Source organism: Penicillium samsonianum (assembly GCF_028829775.1).
Source record: "Penicillium samsonianum strain IBT 33392 chromosome Unknown utg000003l_segment0_segment0, whole genome shotgun sequence".
Taxonomy (NCBI): Eukaryota; Fungi; Ascomycota; class Eurotiomycetes; order Eurotiales; family Aspergillaceae; genus Penicillium; species Penicillium samsonianum.
In genome coordinates, this window is record NW_026643261.1 from 739,002 (window position 1) to 755,888 (window position 16,887).

At 47.6% G+C, this 16,887-nt stretch overlaps 6 protein-coding genes across 6 annotated transcripts; 3 read left to right on the forward strand and 3 right to left on the reverse strand.

Annotated features, from left to right (window-relative positions):
• Positions 1-39: 39 nt before the first annotated feature.
• On the forward strand, positions 40-1,113 carry N7471_003833 (Ldh family oxidoreductase; the record flags this gene model as incomplete). The annotated part of the gene is made up of 1 exon (XM_057276553.1): positions 40-1,113. One exon carries the CDS (start codon positions 40-42, stop codon positions 1,111-1,113), a length of 1,074 nt encoding a protein of 357 aa, XP_057136163.1.
• Positions 1,114-1,975: 862 nt separating this feature from the next.
• Positions 1,976-2,677, reverse strand: N7471_003834 (uncharacterized protein; the record flags this gene model as incomplete). The annotated part of the gene is made up of 1 exon (XM_057276554.1): positions 1,976-2,677. The coding sequence occupies one exon, from the start codon at positions 2,675-2,677 to the stop codon at positions 1,976-1,978; it is 702 nt and encodes a 233-aa protein (XP_057136164.1).
• Positions 2,678-2,706: 29 nt separating this feature from the next.
• On the reverse strand, positions 2,707-5,225 carry N7471_003835 (putative serine/threonine protein kinase (Kin4); the record flags this gene model as incomplete). The annotated part of the gene is made up of 3 exons (XM_057276555.1): positions 2,707-3,533; positions 3,591-3,885; positions 3,945-5,225. The coding sequence occupies 3 exons, from the start codon at positions 5,223-5,225 to the stop codon at positions 2,707-2,709; spliced, it is 2,403 nt and encodes an 800-aa protein (XP_057136165.1).
• Positions 5,226-7,766: 2,541 nt separating this feature from the next.
• N7471_003836 (senescence-associated domain-containing protein) lies at positions 7,767-9,974 on the reverse strand. Its single transcript, XM_057276556.1, has 3 exons — positions 9,132-9,974; positions 8,082-9,074; positions 7,767-8,016 (listed from the first exon to the last, which is right to left on the reverse strand). The coding sequence occupies exons 1-2, from the start codon at positions 9,766-9,768 to the stop codon at positions 8,179-8,181; spliced, it is 1,533 nt and encodes a 510-aa protein (XP_057136166.1). The 5' UTR covers positions 9,769-9,974; the 3' UTR covers positions 7,767-8,016; positions 8,082-8,178.
• A 246-nt stretch (positions 9,975-10,220) lies between these two features.
• N7471_003837 (Ser/Thr protein phosphatase superfamily) lies at positions 10,221-11,039 on the forward strand (the record flags this gene model as incomplete). The annotated part of the gene is made up of 1 exon (XM_057276557.1): positions 10,221-11,039. One exon carries the CDS (start codon positions 10,221-10,223, stop codon positions 11,037-11,039), a length of 819 nt encoding a protein of 272 aa, XP_057136167.1.
• Positions 11,040-15,452: 4,413 nt separating this feature from the next.
• Positions 15,453-16,727, forward strand: N7471_003838 (SANT/Myb-like DNA-binding domain-containing protein; the record flags this gene model as incomplete). Its single annotated transcript, XM_057276558.1, has 2 exons — positions 15,453-15,597; positions 15,703-16,727. The coding sequence occupies 2 exons, from the start codon at positions 15,453-15,455 to the stop codon at positions 16,725-16,727; spliced, it is 1,170 nt and encodes a 389-aa protein (XP_057136168.1).
• Positions 16,728-16,887: the final 160 nt, after the last annotated feature.

Sequence of the window (16,887 nt, forward strand, 5' to 3'; positions counted from 1 at the left end):
CAACAAATAAAACAAATAAAACCCACCCCCAACTCCAAAATGTCAGACCAACCCTCCCAACCCCAACAAATGCACAACATCAACCCCGCAGACCTCCAAAACTTCGTCAAGCAAATCCTCATCGCAAACAAAACATCACCAGCACACGCCGAAATAGTCTCCAAATGCCTTGTATCAGCCGATCTCCGCGGTGTAGACACACACGGCAGCAACCGCATCCCCTCATACATGGAACGGATCCGACAAAACGCACTTGACCCCAGCGCCATCCCAACAATCCGGCAAGTGACACCGGCCGTTGCGCAAGTCGATGCGCACAACGGGTTCGGCTTTGTAGCCGCACACGAGGGAATGAAGCTCGCCATCAAGATGGCCCAGATCTTCGGCATCGGGATGGTCTCCGTCAAGCACTCGAATCACTTCGGCATGTCCGCTTGGCTAGTGCAGCAGGCGCTGGAGGCTGATATGATGTCCCTTGTGTTTACTAATAGCTCACCCGCGCTGCCAGTGTGGGGCGGGAAGGAGAAGCTAATGGGTGTATCGCCGATTGCGTGTGGAGCGCCGGCTGGAGAGGGCAGGCCGTTTATCTTGGATATGGCGCCTTCGATTGCTGCCCGCGGGAAGATTTATAAGGCGCTTCGCCGCGGGGAGAAAATTCCTACGGATTGGGCGCTTGGTAAGAATGGGGCAAGGACGGATGATCCTGCTGAGGCCTTGCAGGGTGTTATGCTGCCTATGGGTGGGCCGAAGGGGTCTGCGCTGTCTGTTATGATGGATGTTTTCTCCGGTGTGCTTTCTGGGTCTGCTTTTGCTGGACATGTTACCAACCCATATGATCCATCGAAGCCAGCCGATGTGGGGCATTTCTTGGTGGCTATTAAGCCGGATTTGTTCATGACTATTGAGGAGTTCAAGGGGAGGATGGATTATCTTTATCAGCGGGTTGTTGATTCGGAGAAGATGGCTGGTGTGGATCGAATTTATTTCCCTGGGGAGATCGAGATGATTAGTGAAGAGAAACGGTTGGCGGAGGGCATTCCTTTTGCCACGGCTGAGATTGACAGCTTGAATAAGGAGGCTGATCTGGTAAATGTCCAGCATTTGAGAGTATAAACTACCCTACAATAAGAGGAATGCTATATTCTATATTAGGATGTCAATCGCATTCCGCTACATATAAACTACAGAGCAGCTTCAACGTAGATATACTGTCCTTCATCTAGCAATGTGATATGATTGGAGCTCCAAGTCAAATAAAACCAATGTACTGACCACGCTACTGGTCCTAGAAAATAGAGTACTGAGAACTAGCAACGGAACTGGAACGAGGCCTGAACAACTAGCCACCAGAAACATCCCACCTTAAAGGAGAAAGCCACACATTAAGATACATAGACATAGATGAAGAGAAAAAGAAAAATGATCCACAGAAGAATGGAAATAATGTCACAATTGAATTATCGTTGACAGAGCCTCCCATAGAGGAACAAATAAAAGCTAAGAGGGAACAATGACAAGGGAAAAAGAAAGTTTCAAAAGGATAATAAAATGCTCTGAACAAGAACACGGATGAGGTCTCACTTTACAGCCAGAGATAATAGTAACAGTAGAAGGGAATGCAAATCACATATGGGGGTAAAACGGGGAGAACAGCGAACAAAAGCAAAACATTAGGAAGCAAGGAAAATGTAGCTAGACAAAGGAAAAAAAAAAAATGCTAGATAATTAATCAAACACCCGACGGATGAAGAGGAATCGCTCCATGCATAAGAAGGGGACAAAAGCAGGGTATCACGGGGTATCCAAACAACCTCGCTGCTCTTTCAAGCAACTCAAAAGAAGCATCAGAATGATAGGGTTTGAATCTGCTTCCAAGATCAAAGCTCAAAGCGCAAGAATGCTTGATCAATCCAATCTCAGTGGTCAGGCCGTTTGAGGTTGAATATTGCTTTTTATCTATTGGTTAAAACGCAAATCAACGGTCATCACCGGCGCGGGACTTGGCACGTCTTCGGAAGAAGTCCATGACTTTGCGTGCTGCCCCAGAGCTGCCGGAATGGTGAGACCCATCGCGCTCATATTCGTAGGCGTCGGCGAATTTGCGGTGGTTTTTCTGCAAAACACCCGGCCCACGTCCTGATCGACTAACCTGCATCGACTGCCTAGGCACGCTGTCATACGGACCGTTGTAATCATCGTAGTAGTTTGGTTTAGACGAGTGGTTTTGGTGGCCAGGATGGTCTGCAGAGTTCTGGTAGACTTGTTCAGCCGATGGGACTCCAAAGGAACCACTCTGGTGATCAAATTGAGATCCCAGGTCTGCAAACTGTCGATCGATCTGGGCCTCGTAGCTAAGAGGCTCAGGTTCGGTATGAACGTCCTCGCCTGGTCCCTCGTTAACTATGCCCATAGCATCTTGCGTGCCATAACTTGTCGCTCGAGAACGACCCTGCGCCGGACCCGCAGGGCCTGTGGCGGGCCGTTGCGGGGAACGGGGGTCTACGGGACGAGGAATCTGCGAGGTTTCTTCGGGGGTCTGAGCCCGGGTATTAGAGAAACCTCGGAATGAGAAGGATTGCGGGAGTAATGAGAATCGACGAGGACGGTTTTCCGCGCCAGACTCGCTTGTCTTGCGATTATGAGGGTATTGCATCGAGCGGCGGGAATCCATGGACATTCTGGAGTTTTCTCTCGGAAGAGGGTCCTTCATGCTGACAGGGGGTAACGCTTGTCCTGCTTTGTACGAGTGGCATTAGACTGCGTACGGCCACCCAATATTGAACCAGAGCGGCCGAAAAGCTTCTCGCCTAGGCTGGAAACAGTATTGGACCTCTTGTGGCCCTTTGGCGGCTCTTGTCGAGGAGTAGTGTTGAAGGTTGCAGGCAATTGCTGGTTCTGGGTGCTTGGCCGACCGACAGATGTGCTCGATGCCTGCGCAGGATCCTGTGCAAGAGCAAATTGCCTGCTCTTGGGCTGTGCTAGACGGCCTTCTGTGTTAGTTGCGGTAACAGTAGGAGCTACGGGCTGTCCATAGGAGCCGCGAGAAGGCAAACGACCAGTGTTTCCAAAGGAATTCATAGAGGCACCAGTGGCTGGCCGGGGCCCTTGCGGCGTCGCAATTGTCTGCGACCCAGTAAGTGCTGCGTTGTCCGAGGTAGAGCGCGGGAAGTGTCCTGGAAGCGGCTTGTTGAGGTTGAGTACCGGTGCATCTGCAGGCTGGTGTGCAGGCTCTGTCAGCTGTTGCGCTGAAGCCGCAATTTGGGCCTCGGATGGGGCCGGGACTCGGCTGCGTGATGACGGTTCCGCCGGAGGTTCTCCTCGCGTCGTTTGTGATTGAGGAGCAACATATTCGACTTGCACCGTCCTCCGCTTGGCATCGCGGGGGGTCCTAGACTTTTCGGACGGCGGGTCTTGAGAAACATCTCCAGCATGATGGTTCAAACCACCAACAGCAGGAGCATTGTTCTGATGTGTCTTCGGTGGTTCGCGTACCGAGGCACTGCGGACGAGAGGGGGCGCTTCTTTTTGGGTTTCTGTAGAGTTATGTGAGTAACTTGAAGATTGACCACTTGCAGAAAACAAGTCCTTACCGGACGGGATTGTTGTGTTTGCAATGTCCACAACGTTTGTCGTGCTGCTTGTGATATGAGACACAATGTTCGAGAACTCGCTGAGCCAGCTGTGGCGGGCAACCTCGAACAGGTCTGCACGTTTCCGAGGATCGGGAACCAGTATGCGTCTCAATAGATCGCGTGCATGCGGTGTGACGTATTCCGGGAATGTGAGAGGAGTAGTGACAATATATTTGTAAAGAAGATTGATGTTGTCGCCATCTGGGTTCGCTGGGTCGTCATCGAATGGTAGGTATCCCGCCAGCATGGCATACTATATTTCACAAACAAGTTAGTTGAGTCAGATTATCATGGCTGTAGGGAAAAACATACCAGGATCACACCACAACTCCACACATCCACCTTCCGGCCTGTGTATAAAGAATCGCTCACGACTAGCTCGGGAGCTGCATAGCAAGGACTCCCACAGCTGGTCTGCATAAGATCACCTCGCCTTAGCCCATTTGTGCCAATCTTGTCTAGCCGCTTCCGTTTCACGTATTCTTTGTTGGTCAAGTTGTACTCGATTTCCTCGTCTAGAGGATCCACCGGGTCGAAGGTGTTGGCGAATCCGAAGTCAGTAATGATGATGTTGCGATTGCGATCCAGTAGCAAGTTCTCCAGCTTGAGATCACGGTGCACAATACCCTTCTTGTGCAGATAACCAACTCCGGAAACCAGCTGAGCAAACAGTCGGCGTGCAGAATTATCCTTGAGATATCGATTATTTAAGATGTAATCAAATAGTTCACCTCCTGACGCGTATTCCATGATGATACCAATGTGACGGTCGGTTTCCACCATTTCATGGAGGCGCACAATGTTGGGGTGCGCCAGCTCACGTAGAATAGCGATTTCACGGTAGATTTTCGGTAATCGGCTGGGGTTGGTCCCCAGTGTGTCTCTCCGGATGAGCTTGATTGCCACCTGGATACTGCCATCGCGCTTCCATCCCAGCTTGACCTTTCCAAACTCGCCCTCGCCTAGGGTTTGTCCGAGAATGTACGAGCCAAAGGTGGTTTCTTTGCGCTTGATAACATTTCCATTACTGTAATCGTGGCGACTTCGAGGCCCACGGGCCTCCTCCGCACCGTCGACGCTACCTGCACCGAATCCAGATGAAGAGGCGTTTTCTGTGCCAGCTGGTCGCACTTGTTCTCTCTCTTGGTCCATAACATGGTCGCTGGGTAGCACAGAATTGAGCTCTGCGCTTGGTTCTTTTACGAAGTTCCCCTGACCATGGATACTGTCCATTTCTGACTCGGTGGGGTTTGTGACTGGTGCTGTCCTTGATTGTTGTACTTCGTGAGATGTCTCCTCGGTCTGGTGCCTCCGTGATCTGCCATTTCGGTCGTCGCGTGTGCGATCACGGGTTTCTTTTCGATCAGATCTGCTCTTGCCTTGTCGGGAGCTACTCGTTTTGTCTGTTGAGGTTCCATTCGGACTGCGGCGACTGTGGTGGGTGGAAGAGGTCCTCGGGGGAGGAACCGGGGGTGTACCTAACATGTCGGGATAGGGTGCGCGCGCATTCTTCTGGGCGGGAGATGATGTGCTGGTCGATACTGCTGAGGCATGAGCGGGGAGTGGCACGGCCTGCTGACGAGAAGTGCTCATAGCCGAGAAAAGCTGTTCGGGACCGGCCTCAGAAACGGCTAGTGGAAATTAGCAAGCTATTAACCAAATGGAATGGTTTGGCGGAGGATGGGTACGCGCTGTGAGGCGATTTGCATTGCGGCTGATAGCATACCTTTGTCTAGTAGATGCGCAAAGCCTTAAGAGACTTGCTGTGTGACGGTCCGATGCAGCTTCTGCGGGCACTCGTTGACAAGATTCTAGTATCAATTGCGATTGGTACAATTGGCGCGAGGGAGCACAATGTTCTCCCGGGGGTGTTTGGCAAAAGTCGGGAGGTCGGGGCGACCGGTCGCACTCGCCAGATGACTATTCAAAGCGCAATCTGTAGACATTGAGATATCCGTCAGTTTGAATTTTTCCCCAGATTCTTATCGATAATCGCCAAAAATGTGCCGTTTTGCCCAAGAATGGGGGGGTGGGCAACTGACAGCAGGAGATCGATCGGAGGAATGGGGGGGAACTAGCTTACGACCAATCGCGCAAAAAACCGTTGGATGAGGGCTGAATATCACCGAGGACACCAGGTCGCGATCTTCTTTGGGTGTAAAGACGCGTCGAAAAACAACAAGTTTCTCGAAAAACGAAAGGAAAGCTAAAGATACCTGCACTGCAGTACTCCAGAGTCCCCCTCTGTCCAGACCCACGACTTGAGATTTAGGGTCGCACGTTGTCCAAGAAATCGAGCAAACGCGGTAACAAATGTCTCAGACGCGATTGCGGACCTGATCAACAGAACTCTGATTCAATTGCGACAACAGTTGAACATTGTCGAAGATAGGATATTGAGGGGCGGACAGGGGGCGCGAGGGGAGGAAAAAGACGGGAAGCACCGGTCGGGGGATCCGAGTCGAAAAAGGGGGAAGAAGATACCCCCCAAAGAACAGAATCAAAGAAACAAAAAAAACACAGACCAAAAGAAAAAGAAGAGCCCAAAGGGTAGAGAGAAAGGCCGGAGGAGAAGGTGAAGAGGGAAAAAGAGGAGGTGAGATACGAGTGGTAGTTTCTCTTAGTCTGGGGGAGGCGGGTCTTTGGCTCTTGAGCCTTGGATGAGGGTTTGGCTGATATGACCACTTGGATACATATGGGAAAAAATTGAATTTCTATTTAATTACATATAAGTTTACGATGAGAGAGAGCTACCTCGATATTATACTAGTATTTATAATATGTCTATGTTTGTTAGATCTTCTAAAATAAAGAGAACCTATACATATACATAGACCCGAGGCTAGCTACCCAAGGGTTTTGGCGGTTATGATACATCCAGGATGGTGACGACAAAGACAAAGTAACTAATTTGTGTGCGCGTATCGAGTGGATTCGATATTAATTGCCCATATATTGATCGCGAATCCCTTGCGCCAGTGGCTAACCTGTGCTAAAAAGGGCTCGAGTCCCGAGAGATCCTCGCATGTGCTAAAGAAGGGAGAGAAAAAGTGTACGGAGTACGAAATACAACATGCTCTGTGGATTTGACAGAAATAATAATAGATCTAGGCGCTAAAATTGCTAGAGAGCTCGGTTTCAAGAAAAGAAAGAAGCAAAAAAAAGGGGGTTGCACCGGCTGTTTCGAATACTCATAGAGTGGACACCTCAGGACGATCGTCATTATTAACCTCTCTCAGAATAGAAGCTCAGATCTCGCTTTTTCTCTCCTTCTTCATTAGTCTAGCCAATTTATTCATGTAAATAAATTAAATCTACTTGATTGATTTGAAATTTTTATTGCAATTTTATTGATTTTGAGATCAATCCAGTGAGATTCAAAGATCGAGAGATTAGCTGTGAGAATGGTGTGCAGTAGCTCAGCTCCCTAGCTTGACCTAGCTGACAATTAGCGCCAACGTACGGAGTACTGTTTTTTCGCTTCAGGCTTTAACTCTTTGAAGCTACGGAGGACGGAGTAGTACTTTGTATACGCAGATTTAAGAGGGGCCATAGCCACCGGCATAAACCCTGGAACCACGGCCCAACCACGGTAAGCATAGCTAGAACCATGGTTGGATCCCGATCTGAGCAGATCTTGTTCGACTTTAGGAATTTCATATTTAACTGCAACCTTGAAATCTTGATGTATATGGAGTACATGGAGTACATGATGCGGTTCCTGAATAGTCCGGCCTGCAACACTAAACCTTACTCTATCTTTCATGTACTCTATCCACTTACCCACAGTCTGTCTCCATTTCAATCCATCTGCATGCAGTAATTGATGCGAAATCGACGAAGTCTTATAGGGTTTTTCTACTTTCTTCAACTAATTAATACACCAGGCATAATTTCAATCCTCTGATACTACCATTTGATCTCTGATAACCCTCATTGGGCAAGGGGCCAAGGTGGGCCGTGGACAACTGTCAAGCGATGCGTTGGCAGTTTTCGCCTCTACAACGTTGTATACCATCACCCAATCAATATCGGATAGATCGTCCAGCGGAACCTGGGCAACGCATATGAGCAACCCTGTCCAATGGCTATCGTCGCCATTACCTACATCACACCCAACCACCCTCACCTCCTCAAATTTTGTCTGCTGACTCTACTCCGTACTCCGTATACAAATCAAAGTGTCGCTAGAAAAGACGGTCTACTGTGCTCTCCCTCTTTTGGCGCTGTGCCACCTAGCCAGAACCCAAATTCTATCCAATGGTTCTTGAAGAATCGCAAACTAAAGGTGGTGACGGATTTGTGCATAAGATGCGGTCGGAACTTTATTGCGGATATGCGAGGTCACTACCTAGGTATCGAAAAGGGTAAAATAGACAAGACTCTAGAAATTTCAAAAGCCTTAGTCAAAATCTTGCAAAAAAAAATGAGGAATCATGCCCGCCGTACCAAAGTCACAAAATGGAAATAGCCCAAACATCTCCATATACGAGATCTCGCTCTCCCCGAGCACTGTAATTGCCATTCCCACCAGCCCCCCGAATTTTTACCGCTTACCCCCTGGCATGGATGACCCGTTGAGGGACGTTGTCCCCGACGCACCATATGCAGGAGGCGGTGTGGAGTTAGGCGACGGACGCCGCACAACAGGGTCCCGGGCGCTCAACCCAGAAGGGCCCGAAGCAGCCTCCACAGCGTTAGCTGGAACCTGGCCGCCGTCACCACCGCCGACGACAACCTGTTGACCGTCGCGCATTTTTCCAACGACCATTCCTTTGGCAACAGACTTCAAAAGCGCGCGGCGACTGACACCCGTGGCATCGATGTAAACCAATCCGACGTTCTTGATTCCACCCGTCAGGTTGGTTGCGACGGAGCCTGCCTCATTGCCGTAGCGGTGTTCAATCATGGAGCTGGCGGCACCGGCACCGGAGAAGAGCATGTTCCGGGCACTCTGCTCGATGCCGTCGGCCAGGGTTGAGAATGCGATCATTGATTTGTTCAGCACACCGGGCTTATATTCTGGCGGTGGGTTGCGCCTATCGATGCCTTTGTTCCGGCCAGCTTCTTGTTTGCGCGCCAACGACGCACCTAGGTTCTGTGCAACCCTTCCGACCTGTCCGACTGTGCGAGCAGAAATATCTGCTGCTCCGTTGGATAAAGTGCCGACCTTGCGGATGCGCGCGTGAGTAGCGTCCGAGAATTTCAGAGGCTTGATATTTGGCTGCGTCTTCTTTTGGAAATTCTCCGCGCCGTTCGCGATGGCACTTGCCAAATATGTCGATCCAGTCACGATCAAACGAGATGCCGTGGCTGAACTCTGAACTAGTGTCGAGTTCTTATACGCCGGGTGCCGGGCCAACGCTAGGTATTCTTCGGAGACATTGCTGACGCTGACTTGATTGCCTGCACCTTCTGCAGGGAGTTCAATTCCTACCGGTCCTGTTTTCGATTTATTAGTCAATTGCTGATTGAGAATGATCATAATTCAACACTTACTTTTAGAACCAGGCTTCACGTCGGCATCCTCGACTACATTGTAGCCATCTCCTAGCTCTCCAACCACACTGCCGTTCTCTTCATCCACGAGTACAATTCTCCCATGTACATCTGCATTCTTTGTATCTGGGTTTCCAACATAACCCTCGCCGGGTGCGTAGTCGGCCGGGTTATAAGCAGTATAGTCCTGAGCCTTCGGCTGCGGGGCGCGCTCGAGGAATGCAGTGCACTGCGCAAGGATGGATTCAAAGGTATCAATATCATCCTGAGACACATTGCTGAGGCCTGTGCCAATGCTAGGGAACTGGATGCGAATGAAGGCGCCAGAATCGGGACCCATATCCCAGCGGGGAATCAGATAACTGTCGGGAGGTTGGTGAAAGATCTGTGTGGTCGCCGGTATCGCAATATCGAGCTCAGGTGGGAGGTATAGGTGAAGATAGAAATCCTCTTCCTGTGAATCTTCAGGCCAATCTGTTCCAGGGCCAGCAGTGGCGGTGTTGGTGGGGACCATTAGCAGTGATAGGGTTTGAGGACCGGACGGCGTGAGCTCCTGCTCCTCGCCATCTTGGATATGGAAAGCACGGATATTATTGACGCTGTATAGCAGTCGGGGATCGTGTGCTGCGCTTGCCATCGTGTTGGTTGCTGTCACAATCAGGGGCCTGTGTCTTTCAAGGTTTGCCCGCAATTTAAGGTGCTGATAACACAGTTATGACGTCGTGTCTGTAACAATGGTTGATAAGCTGGTAGCAAAAGGCTCGAGAACACCTCTTAAGGACAACAAGAGGATATGAGGATCGTTGAAATAGGAGAAGGAGATAAATATATTTTCAACCCTCAGCCAAGGAGGGGCTACTTATGAGATCATCCGTGTCCGGGCGCTTAGATAACTGAGGGATGACCCTGGGGCCCGTCGCTGCCCAGGTGGAGAAAAGGAGGCTGTGTTACGCCACACTATATCAGCACCGCCACCTATAACTTAGCCACACCTGGCGGGGCTCTGGAATTGCATCTGGTTGGATGATATCGTCCCCATAACATCCAGGAACAACCTTGAAAACTCGCCTCATTCGTTGTACGGTCCAGATGCCCACGTTCCAGATATTATCGGATTTACATCTAGAAAATCCCTCTGCCTACGATGTGTTCCAGATCTCTCCGAAAGCGCCATATCTTGCCCTCCTAGGTGACATAGGAGTTGTCAAGGACGCAGGCTTCATTACATTCATCGAAACCCAGTTGCGCCAATTCCAAATCGTTTTCTTCCTGTTAGGGAACCATGAGCCCTATTATTCAAAGTGGGAGGAGACGAAGGAAGTCCTCCACCAATTCTCGGCGTCTGTCGATCGTCGGCGTTCAACGGAACAAGATGGACATCCGGAAACTATGGGTTCTTTCGTCTTGTTGGATCAAACCCGCTACGATCTCTCACCAGACGTGACTGTCCTAGGGTGCACACTCTTCTCACGAGTGAGCGAGGCCCATAAGGAGCACGTCAGCTATGGCCTCAATGACTTTTACCACATAAAAAACTGGACGGTTGACGATCACACGTCTGCTCACGAAGCAGACTTGCAGTGGTTAAATGGACAGGTTTCTCATATCGCTGCCTCTGAGCCTCATCGCAAGATTGTGGTCTTTACGCACCATAGCCCAGTCACTCAAGATCAACGGGCAGTTGATCCAAAGCATATAAATAGCTCGCTGTCGTCGGGCTTTGCTAGCAATCTCTCGGGGCAGGAGGTCTGGAAGAGTCCGCTAGTAAAATTATGGGCATTTGGGCATACCCACTTCAATGTCAGTTACATTGAGGAGAGCACCGAGAAGATGGTGGTCAGTAATCAGCGCGGCTATTATTTTTCTCAGGCTCGGGGATTTGATGGAGAGCTAGTAGTTGGAGTCTGATACCATACATTCACAACCAATTCGCTCTGTATAGAGTGAGGTAAGATACCATCAATTCAATGACAATAATCCACTTACTTCACATGTTACATGTATACTAGTCTCCTCTCCTTTACCTTTACCCGCGTTTCTCTTTAGGATTTCACCCAGGATATCTAGACATCTCATCACGAAAACACAACTTCTTGCGCGAATCTAAGATAGCTATGGCACAAGATTGTATGGCTAGACACTTTGAAGTTCTCATAGGTCACCTAATCCCTAGTAAAGCTATTCTTACAGTTCTTTCTTTTCCTCCACTTTTCATAGGAGAGATACTATCTGCACACTACTAAAACACTAACTACACACCTATTTAAACTACTTCGGGTAAAGCGCCTCTTAGATGCTCGCTCTGTCTTGCTCTTTCGTCTCGAACTTAGCTCATGCTCTTATTGGGTTTTTCCCAATTTTAACCGGTGTGCTATCTGCCTTCTTCTTACATCTTGAACTTAGCAATTCCTCCGAAGGTCTTGCTATGTGATACGGCCTTGTCATGTCTTTTTTGCTAGTCTTTTTAGATGTCTTTTTAGATGTCTTTTTTTGGATATTTTCTGGGTAGACGGCAGAAAAAGGCAGAAAAGGGCTTAAATTGTGAAAACGACTTTTCTATGTATAACCCTTTATTTATTTATTGATTGACTTGACAACAATCTCTTCTGCACCGATACTCCAAAGGCGCATGCGCTTGAGTGAGTAGTTTGATCCGGCTCCGTACCTGGCATGAAGACGAGTATTTGAGTGAGCAACTTTGCCCAACTCTATGTCTGATATTGTACCCTATGCACGAGAGTGACTCTACTCTGTATCTCTCCAAGGCTGCTATAAGGGTACATACGTTCGAAATTAAACTAGTCAGCTGATTACCTGCATCCATGGTTAACGAAACTTAGTCTCAAGGTCAAAAACTATATGTACCTATAGTCCTCCTCCCCACATTTACCCCCCTCATACAAAACTCGGTTTTCAATGTTACCAGCCAGGTCTTCTTAAAGAGAAGAGTGCATTTCATTCAGAATTCCAAGTACTGGAGGGGAACAGAGAGGAGGAAAGATATTGGTGGAAGAGTATTTGTGTGGGTCCCGCTCCAGATTCTGCAAACAGTGCAAACAACCCAACATACCCGTGGGCGGAACAAGCAGGCAGAATCCATATCGCCACATTCAATATCGCTTCAATTTGTATAGAAAAAAGAATGCACCGCTTAAGATTAAATGCGCTTTCATCTATAATTAATTTTATATTTTTATTCAATTTTATGGTAGAACATAGTTACTATTATAACCCGTATACAAAAACTAAGTGAAAATATGTCATTATATGTGATCATAATTACTACTACAACACCATCAATATTGACTGCTAAAATGGATCAATCAATGTTAGCCATATATGGTTAGCGTTTTGTGCTTTTAGTTCTGAGGTATTTCTCCTCTTTTGTCGGGACCTTGCTTCCCTACAAAGCAGCTATCTTCCATATGTATCTATCAAATATTTCCTCCCATGAGCTCGCCATCAAAACCATTAAGCGACTATACTAGGACTAGTAACATCTAATAGATAACCTATATAGCCATGTATATCCATTTTCATTATGGAATTCAACAAATCAAGCCCAGTCAACACCGACCCTTCATACCACCACCCCAAACCCAACCTCCAGTTTCCCACGACATCTACCTTCAAATCTATCATTATTCCACTTCACTTGGGCGCGTAACTCAGTGGTAGAGTGCTCGCTTTGCATGCGAGAAGTCCGGCGTTCAATCCGCCGCCCGTCCAGATCTTTTTGTCTGTGTAGTTTTTGATTGGGCATACGAAAAGTCCGGGTAAGGCGGCTATAAAGGCCAGTGTGCCACTTCGTATTTTGCCGGCAGTATCATTCTGATTTTGAATACATGCCATATTAATTATATTCTAGGCTTTCTAAGCTTTCCTTTCCATATATGGTTTATAATTTTGGCGTGGGTTGCGTGGCGTGGGCGTAGAACTTACTTGGATGTATCCGATGTAAATTCTACATGTAGTAACGTTTGAACCCTATTTTTTTTAAGAAATTTTGATCCAGCAAGGGGATACAAGACATGTGTAGAGGTTGTATTTTAAAAAAAAGGCTACTTTGTGTATAATTTGGTAGAGTAATTAGTCTTTGAGAAACTACAAGTTCCACTGGAGTCGGGTTTTGCTGGAGTTTGAGGATGCACTACTTGTGTGGCCCCGTTTGTAGTCGTGACATAAACAGTAACAGCCATTAGACAGCAAATGGATCCGGCTTCTAGGGATATTAATCATAGAAAAAAATGTTATATCATCTATTGAGGTTGATCAAGGTGAGAAGAGTAATGAAGATGATATGAGGCAGTAATGGGGAAGGCGGTGAATGGGGCGGTGGATAATTTACTATAGGGAAAATCCGATATGGCCATTACGAACTGCCGTACCCCGGTATTCGATACCGCTCGTCCATTTCTTTGGTATTTTTGATTTCCGGAGCATATTTGCTGCAATTTTGCTTGGGACGACTATGCTGTCTACTTTCTGGGCCAATGGTGTAGTTTCCGGGCAGTGAGACCGGTTTACAACGAATGAAATGGGACAGAGCGAAATTTTGGTGTTTCGTAATGTTAAGGTGCCCATGGATAGATTATATCCATAATATATATATCTACATATAGGCTACATACAATTCATACACCAAAAAGGTCACAACAACACTCTGCTTCTCTACCTTTGACTTCCCCGCCCATACCAACCTGTCATATCCATGGATCTCCAAAAGCTTCACAATTGACCAATTTTCACCCCGAGAGGAACGGCTAGAGTCGCTGCTACTTAGGTACTCTTGGAGGGGATTAATTAGCCCCAATAAGCTTGAAATTGGCTGATTCACCTTTGATATAACGGAATTTGTATTCATGATATGGAGAGGTGATGAACTGTCGAAGTTCGGAAAATTGAAAAATCGATGTTGTGCTTATGTACCTTTTGTATGGAGTTGCTATACAAAAGATACCTAATTCTTTCAATTGCTATCGGGCGATAATTTGCTATCCGGTGGGGGTGGGGGGGTGTGTTGGGCGCTTGGCACGATTGTGTAGATGATTGCTCTATTTCTGTATAATAAGCTAAACTAAACGATTATGTCGTCGTACGCATTAATGCAGAGTTATAGTATAGATAATTTACATGTGAGTATTAAGAATTTAATGTCCGAAGTATAACTAGAGAACAAGACATAGTTGGCCGCTTATACCGGCTTTTCCCATGTCTTTTTTGGTAGTCTTTTTTGGTGTTTTTTTAGGAGTCTTTCTAAACATTCCTTTGAACCTTACTTCTTAAGAGATATTTCCCACCCATTATTAGTATTAGCCGTAAAAAATAGAATATAGGCTCTGGAAAAGATGTTGAATGTGTTAACCGACTTTTCTATATGTAATAATGGTGACGGTAAAACTGCCGCCTCGGGAAGTGATCGGCTCCCGGAGCCCTGGAGCACAGGGTGAGTTAGTTAACCCGCCGCCCTGAGCGACCCTGAGTCGCGCCCTGAGCAGCCTGCTCGCTCACCCCAATGCTCAGGCCGACCGGCCCTTTCGATCTCATCCTACCTCTCCGTTCATTCACATGCTCCGACGATAACCGCACTGCTGCCTACTCGTGTTCCTGGAAGCGCAGCTAGGAAATGACGTATTCTCACGTTACTATAGTAACTTTCGTTTCGGTCTTCGAAGTTCTTCAAGTTGGTCGACTCAACCAATCTTCAAACTTGTGTGACATCAAACATCCGTACATCTCATCATCTCTACGCTCTATCATCTAATCTGTCTTTCACAATGCAAGCTCCATTTCGCCTTTCTTTCAAAAAACCTCAACAAGAATCCCCTCATGGTCTTAGATTCTTTATATCCAGGGCTGGCTCGATCCCAGGACCATCATACACCATCGGGTAAACATTCTCGCGTGCCCTACCATAGACCTCGAATGCTTTGATACGCCGTGCTACGCAAAGTGGAGATATAGACCATGGGTCCGAGTATAATCCCGAGCAAGAAGTCCGCCACATGGTCTATATCATGCTAATGTTTCTGGGAACACTTCCTTCAGTCGATCCACTACGAGATTGAACAGCCTTTTAATTGGCCACAGCAAAGGGTCGAGGAGCTGCACCGATGACATATGTGGTCTGATCACCATCTTGCGTTGGCTATGAAGCCGAAACCCGTGCCGATCTTCTAGCATTTCCTTTCATAGTGCGACGGGCGTGAAGAGACAATGAGGCCTGAATTATAAATATCCCCAATGATACCTTCTTTGCATTTATCCTTGTCCATTGTGTCCATTCCAACTCTCCTCTATTTAAACATATTTTCTTTCACCATGGTAACGCTGGATCATCAAAACTTCTGGCAGCCAACACCAAACTCACCGCAAAGATGCTCTTCAATTGGCTCTGATACCCAGACCGCCCTTGTGGCAGAGGAACTCAAGGATTCAGGAGAAAGACGCGGAGTAGGATACTACAGCATAGAGAACAATGTGCCACAAGAAGAGCACAGGGTAGAGCACTTCGATAGGTCAAATTCTTGAATTTATTTCGATACTCTTTGATTTGATAAAATATCCCCAGCATCGGAAACTGGCCGGCACTCTCGATCTATTTCACCCAATCTCTATCACAACGATGCATCAGCCACCGATAGTTATCCCGATTACCCCGAGGAGGTTGCGCTTTATCCTTCCTGCCGAGTCAGTAGTACTCCCTCCGTGACTGGCTTTGATGGACCCGGGACAACAAGAGTCTTCGATGTCTTTGAAGACGATCACAACAGGCAAAACGGCGAGAATAATCACGAGCACTTCACCGCGAACCGAAGGAAGGGAATGTTGGAAGATCTAAGGATTTCTTCCACGAAAGGCCGCCTGTACCCGAATTCAACCGCGGCGAAAAAGACCAAGTCACGACGAAGACGCAGTCAACCAGGAGCCGGAAATTCGTCATTACATGACGAAGAGAGCTATGCAGATGACTATCTTGCCGGACTTGGGAATGCGATTAGATATCTGAAGCGTTTCTACAGCCTGAGTACTGCTGAGGCTAAATTCTCTGATGACCTCGCCGATGCCAATATTATCAAAGAAAATCTTGCGGTGGTTCAACTTGCAACTAAAACGTTACAGCACGCATATGGTATCATTGCAACAAGCACCATAGCATTAGAGAATCCTGTTTGGCAAGCTACGACTGTGCAAGCACGGCAAACTATCACGCGGAGGAAGTGGACCGTTGAAGAAGATCGTCGATTGTTGAGGCTGAGAGACTCTCAAAAACTGCCATGGAGTCGAATTCGCGATTCATTTCCCGGAAGAACTCCGAGCGCAGTCAAACAACGTTATTTCGGGTTGTCGTCAAAGCAGTCTGAGAGCACCTCAAGTAAAGAAAACCACCCAAGCCTCTCTGGTCGACATGAAAACTGCACCTCGAACGTCCGAAGAAGCCAGAGACTGAGCCGCTCTCACCAACTCAAAGATACAAGGAGCAACGGCGAGCATCATCGAAGGTATCCCTCACGTACTGTGAAGCATTCTGGTGATTTAAATGCATCAAGGCTGGATTCCATCGATCCCCGACTTCGAAGCCTCGATAGACTGTAAAATCTGTTTACTGAATTCTCCCGGTGATACAGTAGCTTTCGAATTCAGTTTTACCTCTCACTCTTCCAACTTGATTCCCGTATTAAAAAAATGATGGACACAGTGCCCATTCTTCAATACCGGTCTCAAACAAAAACTGTGAATCCTGCCAAAATTACGC

What these genes read in the sequence shown, in the direction of transcription:
- N7471_003836 (XM_057276556.1), bottom strand. Translation starts at nt 9,768, where the DNA reads ATGGCAAGCGCAGCACACGATCCCCGACTGCTATACAGCGTCAATAAT. An exon ending in CGTGAAGCCTGGTTCTAAAA is followed by an intron (nt 9,075 to 9,131) that starts GTAAGTGTTGAA and finishes AATCGAAAACAG; the next exon opens with GACCGGTAGGAATTGAACTC.